This window comes from Anser anser (genome assembly GCF_964211835.1).
Source record: "Anser anser genome assembly, chromosome: 11".
Lineage (NCBI taxonomy): Eukaryota > Metazoa > Chordata > Aves > Anseriformes > Anatidae > Anser > Anser anser.
In genome coordinates, this window is record NC_139732.1 from 10,561,431 (window position 1) to 10,576,603 (window position 15,173).

The 15,173-nt window shown below is 42.4% G+C and overlaps 1 protein-coding gene across 4 annotated transcripts in view; it reads right to left on the reverse strand.

The window, feature by feature from the left end:
- The window catches only part of PHAF1 (phagophore assembly factor 1), a 37,083-nt gene that overhangs the window by 12,681 nt on the left and 9,229 nt on the right, over positions 1–15,173 (reverse strand). For all 4 annotated transcript variants that reach the window (XM_083851337.1, XM_083851335.1, XM_083851336.1 and 1 more), the window contains 5 exons: positions 13,486–13,569; positions 9,096–9,139; positions 8,735–8,814; positions 4,052–4,146; positions 1,439–1,536 (listed from right to left, as the gene is read on the reverse strand). In XM_083851337.1, coding sequence (XP_083707463.1) covers positions 1,439–1,536; positions 4,052–4,146; positions 8,735–8,814; positions 9,096–9,139; positions 13,486–13,569 — 401 coding nt within the window. The remainder of the gene's footprint in view (positions 1–1,438; positions 1,537–4,051; positions 4,147–8,734; positions 8,815–9,095; positions 9,140–13,485; positions 13,570–15,173) is intronic.

Here is a 15,173-nt window from a genome sequence, read left to right on the forward strand (position 1 = left end):
TTACAGAAACTATATCTAGCCTTTGGAAAGCCCCCCCAAAGATGTGTCATTTCAGACTTTTCTCAGGAAAACAGAAGTTCCCTAGTGTTTTGTTTGTTTTTTAAAGATACCTATCGCTTGAAGTAGGCATGTGACCCAAATGTGGCAGAAGCCCCTCCACCACAGTGGTCTCACTGCACTTGGCAAGGTACTTCACAGCCCAGAACGTGAAAGCAGCTTGTGCAGATAACCCTAAATAATCATGTTGCTTTACTGGGACAGTTCTCATTTTAATTCAATTACAATAACATTTGAGAAAACTGTCACAGCAACAAGCGAGATATTTTCAATCGAACAGCTGCTTGTTTTGTGCACTAGTTTGACATGACGTTCTCCTCTACGTGAATGAATGACCTGGCCAGAAGGCAGGCTTGGAGCTCGCACACACCAGCGCCCCTGAGACAGTCAGCGCTTGCACGAAAGCCCAGCGTGGGACGGATGAGCACAGACAACAGTTTTCTGAAGTGCACTTGTGTCTCATTAGGAGATGCTGTCTGTGTAAATAAGGTTCCCTCCCTCCTTAGCAGTCATCTGCTGATGTGCTAACCTCCTCTTGCCTTTAAATCACAACCATCTCTCCAAAATGTACCACCGTAACACTTCAGGTATTGTAAACTCTTCCTTTTGGTTTACAAGAAGTCCTTGAGTAAGAAACCCCAGCAACAATGTTTTTAGAGAGAGCAAAACATCAAATACTGTACCATAAATTACTGCTTAGAAGAAGGCAGAATGCAATGCCTTCAAAATACTGTGTTCAAATGCAAACACTCCGTTAATGCATTAAGGCACGAAGGTTAATCTCCTCAGAACAGTAAGCTCAGTCAGGTAGTGGCACAGATATAGAATGTATGACAAAGACATAAAATATGCAGCAGATTTTACACATGCCTTCAGTCTGAAGATACGGTTTATTTTTATATAGCAAGAGAGTTTAACCCATCGCAGGACCCTGCCATGATACACCCCATACCAATACACTACAAAACAACTCACCACCTACCACACAGGTTTGATTTGTCTAGGGATAGGTCATAAGCATGCAAACAAAACAGAGCAAGAATAATCTAGCCTCATCTCTTTCTGGATTCGCTGTATTTCCTCCTTCGCCTCGTGAACTGATTTTCAGTTCAGCTCAGCTCAGTTAGCCTACAGTAGCTGAGCCAAGCTGGTATTACAGCACCAAAAATCAAACCAGCACTCGATTACAAGGCTGGAGGACAATCCCTGTGGAAATTAGAAATACACTGGTATCTAAAGGCATTCTGCACGCTGCAGAATTCACAAAAGACCCAAACTGAACCAAGGATGTAATTACATTTAGCATTTGCAAAACCCTAGCTAAATGAGGAAGAAAGAGCACACTGTAAATGACCCAAACGCCGTGAGCAGCTGTACGTACTTGGTGTCCTGCAGACTGTTCCCGTTGTAGATGTACATCCGTTTCACAGTCGCACCGTGCGGAATTTGCAGAGACGCCAGACCATGGGCAAAGTTAGGCTGTGGATACAGAAAATGATTCTTGTTGCGTGACACATTAGATAAAATTCAGGTCAAATATTATCTTGGAACTATGGTATACGCTTATCAACTCAGGTAAGTCTCTAGCCAAAGACACGGGGGTTAAAAAAATAAAAGATTCAACCTTCTACAACTCACTGTTAGTTGACATTACACTGCTTCTGGATTCCTAAACTGGGGTGAAATGCTCACTACATTTATCCACCAAGAGATGGCACTAGTTTGTCAGTTAGCCATCTGTGTACTGAGAATTCAAGATTTTCTTGGTTTTATCACTGGCAACTAGCAATAGAAAAGTATTTGTACTGTTAGGCTGTATTTAAGTTCTGAGAAATAAGCTCCTACAGGTAGAACTTGTTTTTTCTCTCCCACTGCGTTAATTTCATCCTTTTAACATTTTTACTGGTTTGTAAAATGCTTTGACCGGATGAACACTTATTCTTTACATAGATTTTCCACTCTCATTATCACCCCATTCTTATACACACCGTTTTGATAGGGATTTAGAGTTCTCTCATCAAACAGAAAGAGTCCCCAAGAAGTCAGATTCGTGCTGCCAGTGCAGAACAAACTGATTTTGTCCCAAGAGACAACAAAAATAGCATGCGTGAGATGCAAACCATTATCCTGGTCAATTTTAGCAGGACATCATGTAAGGATAACGTAAAAATCTGTTCCTAGAGAAAAAAATAACCCAGAGGAATGAGTTTCACTGCTGTAGGTATTTAGAAGGGAACCTCCAACACCTATCAGATCTAGAGATGCTCTGAATTCGATCCTCTGAATTTGCTCTGAACGCAACCACCTCAAAACACGCTAACACCTTTCTAAAGTAGCTGACTGCTAGATACATGGCTCACTTCTTAACAGAAACAGCGAGCAGGCTTTCCATCATCTCCTCCCCTGCAGATCGTTACTAATTATATCAAAACCCCAAGGTTTTTTTCTCCAGATTTTTTTCTTTTACATAGGCAAAGACTATGCTGCTTTAACTAGTTTTGCATTCCTACTTGACCCTCTCTAAACTTGAAAGATTTTTACATCTGCAATTCTCATTTCACTCTTTATTCAGCCTGTCCTAACTGTTGTCTCTGAAGAGCTCTACACATGGTCTTCTTCCCTGTGGACTGTTTTACCCTACCCTGTTTTCAAACCTTTTCTATCCAACTATTTCTATCTGTTTTCAATCCTGAGAATTCTGATTTTCACTGTGTGAACAACATTTTTACTAACCACATTTAAATGACTAGATAAATAATTTTCTCCAATATTTTGACAGGTAGAAAGAACTGGATCATCCCCAAGCACCACAACACATCCCCCTCAAAGCATACCATTGTACCATGCTTTCTGTAACCGTCCTTCGTTATTTTCTTAGTCAATTGAAGCACCTACCACATCAAGACTCAGAGATGCAATGGCTAGAATTGATTCTAGTAACTTTTTTAGACATCTTTTCAAATCTTTGATATAACAACTGACTGTCTTTGCAGCTCAGCCATTTCACTCAGAGATGCCCTTGCAAGTCTTGAGTGAAAAGCTTCTACTTGGTTGGGATGTTCGTTCTTTTTGCTTTATCACTAGGTTTCAGCTTACCTTCTAGCATTTCTGAACCCAACTGACCTTTGCTACTGCTAAATGGTAACTTTCCCTAAACATCTCCCTGCTCTCTGGTATGCTGAAACAATTTCTAAAGCACCAGGCTGTGACATGAAAACACATGCCATCATGTTGCTTGATTTTCCCCCCACTTGTTTTTGACTCTGTTTCTGTTCCTCTGTTTATTACTAGTACCATACTGCAAACATTCTTTTTGAACTGATGACCATAGGTAATACAACAAATTGTTTACAGCCTCATATAAAACAAGTTATATGCACATTTTCGTTAGTACAGGTGGAAATCACAGAAGACCTGTACTTGTTTCCACTATAGACAGTGATTTGCACAGATTTCAGAGAGCACAGTAGCACATTCAATCATTCAGTAACTCATCCAAACATTTGGTGAACATGCAAACAGGCATTACAAATAAAGCTCCTTCACTTGGCTTTCTAAAAACACTCGTACTGAAGGACACTTAAGATGAAGACAGATTTTATGAACTCTACCCTAGTTTTGTTGCATAATCACTTTGATGAGATTCAAAAATATCTGATAAAAGAACAGCCCTCGATTAGATTGCTTAATATTTATGTATTTACATAGAGAGTGCTCGTATTTTTAGAAGGCTCCTTTCAACAACAGAATTGCTAGTCCCGGTGCATGATGCAAGCAAGACCTCTAAGCATATGCCTCCTGCTAAAAGAAGGAAAACATTTAACTTCAAAATGATCACACAGCATGAATAAGAGCACAACTAAGGAGTTAAATTCCTTCCAAATTACTGGCTTCTTTTGCTCACAGGCTAGACACGCTGTAGGTGATATTTTGCAAGTTTTGCAAGTAGCGTAGAGGCAAAAAGACTACCCATTAACCAAGAATGATTGCTGACCTCGTACTTCGGAGTTTCAGTCCAGGAGTCTAACTGAAAAGAAAACGATAGTCCTCTGAAATTGAGGTGAAAGAGCTGCTCAGCTGAATTATACACTAAAAAGGAAAAAGAAAGGAAAACCAGAGTTACGAAAATAAACAAAAAACTCCCCAGTTCAGATTTAACAGCGCTTTCATCAGGTCAATGAATTTACCAGATCTCAACATGTGGGAGGAACAGTTACACAGGACAATAGCTGGTTTGCTTTTAATCTGCTGCAGTAGAAACACAGCTATAAGAACATTAAATTCATTAAAATAAGAGCTGCCTATGTAAGCCCGTGGGCATTAACATGTCTCTAACAATTCAGTTATACAGTGCAACACATCAGTCATACCTTAACATCCCTAAAACAGTTTAAGCAGCTAAACAACTCTGCTTGCTGTGGTGTGAAACACTTGTACAACACTGACCAAGAGGTCTTTCAGACAGATGTGCCCAGAACATTGAGAAATTCAGGATTTCACATCACTGGGAAGCAAGGTGCTGGGGGGGGGGAGCTCACAGGTGCCTGTCTCACAGGGAGCTCCAGGTCCCGTGCCCCAGTTCAGCTAGCTGTCTTCCCCAGTAAGACAGCACGGGAGGAAGTGGTTCTGACACACAGGTTCTAGGCCATTTACGACGATAATTAAAAATAGCATCATCAGAAACACCTGCCAATAGGCCAGCTTTTACAGAGAACAGTAATAAATTAGAACGCACAGGCTCCCAGCTGTCATCACATCATGAGATGTCCCAATTTACTGCAATAAATTGCTCAACATCATCTATAAACAGCAAAGAAAGTCACCCCAGTGTTTACTTTAAGAAGACATACTGGCTTGTGAGACTGGAAAACTGAGAGACGATCCCAGGGGACTGGGAGCCTGGGAACAGATTTGGGATTGATGCTACCAAACTTCAACCTGTCCCTGGTAGCTGCTGGGAGGGACACAGTGCTCCTCTGACACACGAGCTGGTTCATTTGCAAAACCATTTGAAAACACCAGAGGCAAAAAAAAAAAAAAAAAAATAAAGAGAAACACTCCAAGAGAAGCTCCTTTCTTCCACTTTACCAAAGGAAATTGGTTCACTATTCTTCCCCCCCCCCCCCCTTTTTCACATTTAAGAAAACACAGCAGTTCATCATTTACAGAGAAAATTCATTCCACTGTGGCTTTTTTATTATTATTTTTAAACAAAGTGGCTTTTAAATGTTCAGCTTCAGAGACATGTCACAAGATATCTGGATGATGCCAGACTGCCCAGATAGAAACATAATGGTTAGGCAATAGGCATTAAGCTTTCAAAAGTCATCATTTGCCTTTTCTGCAGAATGTGCTGGTTAAGAGCATTTTCCCTGCCTGTCACTCCCATCAGAACGTGTGGGGAGAGGGAAATGTTTTGATCTGCAGGAAAATTACACAAATCTCTCATGTGATAAATTATGATGCATCTTTTCCAAAGCCCACAGCCAGCTGGAGAAGTGTTTTTCCCCTAGTCATGCCAAGTGTGATATCTGATTATACAAATCGCATCAGTTCCCATCCCCTGCAATGTTTGTTGATGTTTAGGTTTAAAGGGCAAGGAACTTTTTAATCTCTAAGATGTTGTCTCGTGTGTCCCTCAAGACCTTATGTCACAACTACCTATGTTGCTTTTGTGCTGGTGGTGGGTTTTTTGGACTTACTGCACAGGTCCCCCGCAGCCTAATTCTGCTAAAAATAGCTGACGGAAGCAAAAGGCCCGCTGCTTTGCTGCTGCACTCCAGGCAGCGAAGGGGAGGGAGTTTGCCTTCCAGGAAAGCAGCAGAGTGTGAGCAGCTGGGAAAAGTTTCCGTGGAGCTGGATGGGACAAACAACAGCTATCAGCAAGCCTGAGGATCAGAGACAGTCCCGATAAAAGCAGAGGCAGATCCCACAGCCAAGTCCCACTGGTGTCAAGCACAAGGCTCTTCTGGCACCCCAGGAGAGCCCAGGCGACCTCTGAAGTCTCAGTGAGTTTTACAGAGCTGGAAATCGGGACCCTCCCCTGCTCCTTGCGAGGCCGCAGCAGCAGGAGGGAAGGATGTTTTCTTTCTCCTCATGACTTCAGCTCAATCCCACAACCCTTACCCGCGCTGAACAGCGCTCGGGCGAGGAGCCACCTCCACGAGGACGCAGAACAGGATGTGATTTCAACAGAGCCACTGGCAAGAGCAACTGCTCCCCAGCAGGAGCTCAGGTCAGAAGACCACGGAAGGAAGATGGAAAAGTGGAATAAAGTCTTGGCTTTGACGGAGCTATTGACCTCCAGAGTGCTCATATTTCAATCAGCTCCATGGCAAAGACACTGCAACTTTTCATACTAACATTATCCAAAAGGTAATGAAGGCGGTTACAATTTTTCTGATGACTTTTCTTTTTTTTAAAACCACTGATTTGGCAAAACCAAAACTGCTCACTAAAGGTTTCAACACAAAACTGTTGCTAACCTTTTGAAATATGTTTTGAAACCATCACTGTGTCCTGTGGCAGGAAAGTTCTGCTGCAACCACTTGGGTTTTAAGTGAAAGACGACATTTTGTTATGAAATTCTAGTGGATGTTACTGCACAGAGATAAACAGTGAAATACTTTCAAAGTTAAAGGGCCTGCATTGTTTTTTGGGGGGATGATGAACACATTTGAGGGGAGTAACAGTACAAAGAAGAGGAGAGAGATGGCTATGCCATAAAGACTGACATTTTGTATTCGTGTCACATTAAGATGGGGATAAGTTTCTCTTCCCACCTTTCTCCCCAAACCAACTCAAGTTTTTTTGGGGCATCAAAACACCACCATCATCCTTCCCACATGCTGAAAACTATTGTTTGTTTTGGTTTGCTTCTCTTTTCATGTTTCAGAAAACAGAGGAAAAAATTGACCAAAAATTCATACTACATGATACAGTTCAAACACTGTTCATTGTCAGACTACTTACTGCAGAGCACTTACTCCAGCTAAGTAGGTTGTTAATAAAATACTGAATTTTCAGAGAGACACTGAATAAGCCTTTGCACTAGTGAAATGGTACTTGAGGCCAACAGCTTAAACACGCTTTCATAGGTACACATCTCCAGACGAAGACCACCATCTGATGAAGTATGCGTGTTAAGTTCTCTTAATTGAATGACAGGTGTACAAGATCTGACAAACTCTAGAGTAGGACGCATGATGCCAAACTACATTTAAGTGCTTATATACCATTTTAATGCAGGAATAAAACATATTATTCCTATCATAAACAATGCTTACAGCTGGGGTAAGCTGTAGCGTTTTTTTATGGTTCTTAATATCACAACTCTGCAAGCGCTTTCTCCTCTAAATATTTGCAAATAAATCATTGACAGATTATAATTTTAATTTGTTCTCTGACAAAGAAAAGGAGCCACTTTTACCCTGCCTCAACTCAACCTAAGTTCTTGCACATACTACCTCTGTAATAGCTGACTGTAGCTCTTAGAGTTCCTGCCCAAGAGGAAACGCTAAGATCACAACTGAAGTGAAATTTAAAAAGGCTGCTCTGGTCCTTGGAGTATTATGCCCTGCAATCTTCCAAACTTCATTTATCTCAATCTGATATTCAGCTACTACAGCAGGCTTTTATGCAATGATATTACTTGAGCCACATGACTCTCCACAGTTATTAAACCCCGTTCTGCGATGTGCAAGAACTGCCTGCAGAGAACAGGCACGGACTGGCTATGCAGCCGCCATCAATCAGAAGGAATGCCAGCCTATTTGGGGTCACCTCGGCTACTGCAAATGGACCCAGTTAAGCTAAAAATAGGAAAAGATGCTCTAAAAAGGGTATCTCAACTACATGGAGTTAATCTTTCTTGTTATGCCAGTTTGACTCCATTTCTTGAAGGATCCTGAGCAGTTTAATTACAAATATCCTCTCCTTCAGAGTTTCACCGTTTATTTTCATCACCTAACAAAGCCCTGAAACAAACTCTAAATTTTCACACGTGAACAGGGAGCTTAAAGAAAGCACTTCTCCTGCTACAGAGGTGGTGAAAAGCCAAATATCTCCACAAGAGCCACTGTAGGTTCAAGTCAGGTTAATCAAACTTGTCCTGCTTCTGGTCATGCTGAACCTAGGCTGGCTGCAAACCTCCCCAGTGCTCCCAGTAACAGGAAAGGGGTGCAGGGAGATGCAAGCCAGTTACACACAGGCTCAGACTTGATCCCAGCCTAGGAGGAATATCACCATGTTCTCAGAGCACAGAGCCTGAGCAAGCAGTCCTGGCCAGCTCTGCGTCTGTATGTTCATGGTATACTTAATCCCTAAGGCCACTTGAGAGCAGACCACATGTAAGAATGTGTAAAAACACCAGCACCACAGCTCTGAGTTCTCTGGTACTGGCAGTTCAAGAGAAATCACTAGTGGTATCTGAGAGCAGCCTTGTGTGCCAACGACTCTATGCCTCACCATTCCACTTAAATATATTGTACATTGAACTGTGACTCATTTTATACGCTAACCCAGCGATACGAACGTGACTGCTCTGGAACACAGCTTCAAGTCATTTGGCAACTGAAGTCTCCACACATTCCTCCAGGCAGACTTACAGGCAAGACTTTATAGGAAGAGGTCTGTTGATGCAGGTGTACTTCTCATTCTCAGAAATGTTTTGGCTTACCTCCTGGATGCGTTGCTCCAAATGACTGATCAATTTGTTCTATGGTGGGAGCAATTGCCTGAGAGTTAAAATGGACACCACTGAAAAAGAAAAAACGAATCTGCCTTAAGGGTACGAAATGGATGCTCTAAGCGTTTACTAATGGTAATACCACGTTTAAATGGGAGGAAGGCTCCAAGACTGAAGGAAAAGATTAAGCTGGTAATTTAACTTTCTTGAACACAGCACTTGGTTATCTACACTTCGACAGTTATTTTGTTTTCCTAAAAAGAATGATTGAAAAATAAATTTAGGATGAAAAAAGGAGGGAAACTAGTCACTGTAATTAAAAATAGATCACAGGAAGTTTTAAATCGCTTACCAGTATTTTAACTTCACCTTAGTCAAGTCATAAACTTCAATCACCTGAAACAGGAAACAAACATTACTGTGTTTGCAAATTGTAACAGGGCAAATAAGCAAGACTAGCTAACAACTCTGCTAGGATCAATCACACTGACAGAGACAAAACTCCAAAACCTGATTTAGCAACTGCACATCTGAAACAAGTCCTGAAGAACAACTACAGGCTCAGTGCAGTCTGTCTGGACCCTGCGCAGATCAGTGTTGATTTGCAGACAGTTTTTTCACTAGCATAGTAGCATCTTGCTTTCTGCACAGATTTCTCTTATGCAAGATCAAAGGTGAGTGAATTAGGGGGATCCTCGAATTCGGGGATTCTATAAGGAATACCAAGCAGTAGGCCATTCTCTGGGTTACTCTTACTACCCCAAAGAATACCTGTACCGGGTAGTAAGTGCTAGTGCTGACTGCACTGTTTCAACTTTCCCACTCCTTTTCTTTAGAGAACAGTGAACCCAGCAAAGCCAAGTGGTCACATTCCATTTCAACACTAGGCTGAGAGATACCCAGCAACCTCCCCAAGCATGGCAAAAAATCCAGAGAGCAGTCCATAAGCAACCAAAGACCCAATACCTACTTCTGATCTTTATTAAATATTTTACACTCTATTGAATATGCCAGAGTGCTCCCCTGGAGACAGTAGCAGGAATGTCAATAGTAGGTATGGATCTTAGGTTCTGAATACATTAGTGCAAACTTGCATCTGAGATTGATTTCACGGGATTTTTATGTGACTGTTACTGAGTCCTGAGGCTAGACTGGGCTTTAGGCAGATGATTTTTAGTGAGTAATCACCGTCAAGCACAAGCTCCTTCCACCCTACATCTGTGTTCCTGTGTCAGCAGGAACAGAAGAGGTGGAGCACATCATAATTGCTGTAAAGAAAAGGTAGAGATTTTTATTGCTTTGGAAGGATGCGCTCTTCAGCTGGACATGAAGCAGAATTCCCCAGGGAGCTTGCTACCAAGCAGGGCTAAAAATATCACCAGCTAGGAAGGAAGTCTTGGTTCTCGGAGATGCCTGGCAAATATCGTCCCCCCAACCCCCCCCCCATCACCCCCAGGGAAAAAAAAAAAAAAAAAGTACTATTCACAATGCCCAAACCACTGCATAAAAATAAATAAAAATCCGCATTTAGTGGTATGCTGTTCACTCAAGAAGTTGGAAGAATTCTCCAAAGCATTCCTAGCTTGCTCAAAAAGCCCACATGTTTCAGGATACAAGCAACAAGTACAGCACAAAGCGAGTAACATTAACACTCTGGCAAAGCCAACTTAAAGAAGAGCAAGCTAATTTTTCTTCTTAATAAATACACTTTGAATTATGCTTCTTGGAAAAAAGCGGTTATCCAGTATTTCAAGTCAAATGCAGTTTGACATGTCCAGATGTCCTTTAGTGAGCAGTTTGTTAAAAACAGACTACTTTTATGAAAGATTAGGCATGATTTTACGCTTCTTTCCCCCCCCCCGCCGCTAGGAAAGGTTTCTGGAAATAGAGAAAACCACCCCACAGACAGATCTAGCTTTGCAGAAGCTATTGGAAGGCACCGGGCACTTCCCAGAAGTTCAGCTGAACCACGCTGCCGTGGTGGAACACAAGTCGAAAAGCAATGAGAGAAAACAGTCAATGAGGACGAGTATATTGCTCAAACAAGGCCCCCCTCGAGAGGAAGGCACTGACAGCAGCCAGCAGGCACCAATTTGCCATCAGCCTCTTCCCCCAATTCAGACAGAAGATCTATTCGTGTCAACATTTCTTTTTGCTAACCGCAAGGGAAGAAACAAGCAAAACTCAGCAAGATGTAAATATAGTCAAAAGAGCTTGTAAAAGCCGTGAAAGGCACACGGACTGAAGCAACACGGCGACAGGCCACAGCACTAGAGTTAGTTTTTACACTCCGCAGCTGTTCTGACAGGAGGGTTAACGTGATTCTTTCTGTGTGCAGAGGAACACATACTGGGAAGACCAAGGACTGTTCAGTGACAGGGTTTCTACACAACCATAAGGCAGTTGTCTTAGCTGAGTCCAAGCTGGTGTATTGTCACACTCACTGCTTGTGAATTATTTCTGGTAAGACTCCTAGAGACGTCCAGGTGTCTGCCAACAAGCAATAAAGGAACAACGTTGTATAACCAAGCTTTTTCTCCCCCTGAAGAGGAGCCTGGGCAAGAGATGCTGTTGACATTCACAGTACAAGAACGCCTTCAGAACCTGGTCTAGGATTTACTTTTTCACAACAGCTCACAGCTCCTGTAGTAACGCCTCCTGCATTGCTTTGGCTCCTGAAGGTGAGCAGAGACAATGCACAGACCTTCTGACACTCCCTGAAGGAGGAGAGGGAGCTTTTGAGGAACACTGGCTTCACTTCTTTACCACCAAATTCTTTGTGTCTGTCAAGGCTTTCAGTTTTAGAAGCTTATTTCAACCTCTCACAACCAAATCCAGCAGCAAGGCTGTATTTAAAACAAAACAACACACAGAGCAAAGCAAGAAAAAAGACTCCTGATTTTTCCAGTTTTGCTGCTGCCGAGCAACACTGAAAACAGTCTGCCATCTCAAAAATAGGCTGCACTTATTCTACACCTACACCGCTCTTAAACAAGCTCACTTCTGAGGTGATCCCACAGCATTTCTTCTACAAAGCTTCCAGGCCGGTTTCACAAGCAGCATGCATAGCACCATAAGCGTTCACACAGCTTTACTCTCCATAGATAAACACGAAAAAGACAGACAGCAATAGCCCACTAAACAACTACACGATGGGGAGAAAGACAAGACAAAAACCTCTTGCATGTTTCCTAGAACGCTGGGTGTTGAAGTGACACCAAAGCCAGCCCCTCAAAAATCTCTTGGCAATGAAGAGCCATGGCATACACTAGCTTTACCTGAAAACATCACAGGATCATGATATTCAAATAAGTGGAAGGGAGCAAGCTACGCACTTTAAGTCATGTCAGTTTTGAGTTCAGACTCCTCATTATTTTGGAAAGATTTCCTACAAGTATAGCTTACGCTGATAAAGATCTATCTGACAAAGAATCTGTAAGACATCTTAAAAACTGTGAATTCAAATAAGCAATCTGAGTAACTGGAAGTTCCAACCTTAACAAAAAAGAAAATCATGCTATTACAGGAATGAATTTACAAACATACTTCTGTAAGGCAAATACAAACTGAAATCTGGCACACTGCTACATCCCAGCAGAGCTTTTTGCGATGAAGAAGTACCAGGCTGACATTTTGGAGAGTGACGTTCTGCTGCTGGTTTTACTGGAGGCGTGAGGAAAGTGAACAGGGCTCCACCTAACGCTGTTCCAAAGCTGGGCAGTAAGGATGTGAGCACCATATTCCTAAAGGGTAAGCGTTGATTTTTTTAGCTGTACATTTAACAGCACATTTCTGCTTTCAAACGTCAAATAGCTTGGCAGCGAGAGCGCTGCACTCTCACACAATTACCCCCATCTGTCCCTGGGCACGGAGCAGGTTATGCACACCACGTGGAACCCTGCTCAACGCAGCTGGTCGCTTGCCAGAAGTCTGAATTTTTGACCATCACGCTAAGAAGTCACTTTTTAAACGCTGCAGTTAGGAAAGCTTTTTAAAATTTCCTACTGATTTGGGCTCTGAAGGCTCACAGCAACTCATTTTACGTCATTTTCAAAACAGATTTTTGGAGAACATAAATGCAATGGGAGGTTAGCAACCAGCCTGCCCTTTATTTTGCATCTTAACTACACAGAGCATCCTAGAGAGGCACAGCAACACCCAGCCACCTAAAAGCACCAATGTAGAATTGCTGGGCTGAGGACTCTGATCACAGAGATAAAAAATAATCCAGAACAAACTGGAGGCTGCTCACAACAGGCCAGAATTTGGCCTGCTGAGAGAAATGAGGCACTCACAGCCACACAATCGTTCTGTGCATTTAACAACTGAAAACTAAGAATAAGAAGTTTACTCTGAAAAACAAAATGGCAGCACAAATAAAGGAAGAACTTGGAAAAAAAACGCTATCTAGTTTGCATTAACTCATGATCTGATTTCAAATCTCAGGCTTAACTATAGTAATGGCCTTTCCTGGCTTTTGCTGCAACTTGAGACCCGATGGACAAGTGAGATCACGCTGGGCTGTTGTCTCCTTACAGTCCCCTGTAGAACATTGTCTTAATCCTATAAACCAAGATTTAACCCACAAACCAAAACATGCAGTTCGTTATCACACAATAGCACTAAATATGGCGCATTAAAGGTGTAAAAGGGCCACATAATTATTTACGCTACTTTAAGTGTCAATATATCCTAGGGCTTTGTTCTGCACTGCTTTCTTTACAGGAAGGATGCTTTATTACCTTAAGTCTCTGATTGAAAGCATCAAACAGCAGTTTGATTCCATCCTGAGTCAGGTTAAGGATGAGGTCATGGCTAAGAGGTGACTGTAAAACAAAAAAAAGCTGTTAGGCTTTGTATTTTAAGGCTTCTTCGTTAAGATACATATCATTGCATAAAATGCCTCAGAAAACAACTGCTTGTTCAATAAGCATAACACAAATACATTTGGCCAAACCCCTCAATCTCTTGTCTTACAAGAAATAGGATCTGCACCTTGCAAGAGCTCCCAACAGGGCAGCTGCCTGTTAGTTTAAGTTGGGGGAAAAAGAAAATCTTGGAAGTTAACGTTCCAAGTTTAGCATCACACAGAGACATCACGCAGGGAGAAGCTGCTACAGCCTTGGCACACGAAATAACAGCCCGTCTCACAAAGCCTCGCATCAGAACTATGAAAACACTCGAGAGAACGACGGTGAGAGGGCTCTCCACTTCAGAAACCAGGAGTGTCACCGTCTTTCTCAGGCCTGAAAAGGAAGGCTTCAGACTCTCATGTTGTGAATTTTGGTTTCCTTAGTTACTGTGAATCATAATAACTCAAGGCTTAATTTGCAGTCTGCTGGAGTCAATAGGAGACATTCCGCTGGCTTCATGGTGTCTGGATAGGCTCTGCACCACCTCCGTCTGCTGCGGAGCTCTGGAAGCTGCTCGCTCCTGGGCTGGTCCAAGCCATGCACACACAGCCAGTTGGTCCCCGTTTAGCTATCTGATCGTCTACCATCTAAAACACCTGCTTTAAAAAGCTCTGCCCTCCCCAACTGCCTCTGAGGAGGAGGAAAGAGGCTAAATGACAGGCAGATGACAGCACTCCTGCCCCAGAACTGCACCAAGCGATTATTTAGCAGAAAATCAAACCAGAACGGGACATCTCGGGCACATTCAGGCTTCTAGTGTGAGCAGCCACACGGCACAGCCCTTTTTATGAATTAAGCATAAGCTATCTTAAAGCTGCTACTCCCCTGCCCTTCTGGGAGGAGGCCTGTGTTTTGACTACCAGAATGCTAATGTTCATCCCTAATTTTCTCTTCGGTCTCATGTCAGCACTGTCACCTAGCCTGGATACTTTTCATACATTCTCATGTGCCTCTCCCATCCCTTCCAGATGGGGAAGTAACCAGATCCTAGATGTCACATTGCTAGGTCCAAAGGAGCCAGAGAGCTTCCAATCTCACGCAGTGCAGATTTCCCATTCCCCTTGGTCCCTCCAGCAGCTTTCCTTGAAGCAGCTTCAGTTGCCTCGCACTGTGGCACCAATACTTCACTACTGCTGGCAAACCTTTTTATGATACAGCCTAGAATTGAAGCAGCATGGCTTCATATAGCCATGAGCCTGAGAAAGAAGGTCTAATGTCGATTCTGACCATTTTTTTTTAAATCCCTCATAAAACTAATTTAGAAAGACTACAGATATAGCAACAAAAAAAACAAGTGCAGGATTACATTTAAAATAAACCAACATGGCTTTTCTGATATTGGATGTGCTCTGTGTATCTCACTGGTTCCTAAGCACAATTTTTATAAGGTTATTCCAAAACTAATAAGAGCATTACAAGTACTTTTGAGTGGATGAGAAAAAAAAATACATCCGAGGAAGAGCTTGATAATTATTTTAGACAATAGCTTCTATTCTACACTGGCATATCTTCTTCCT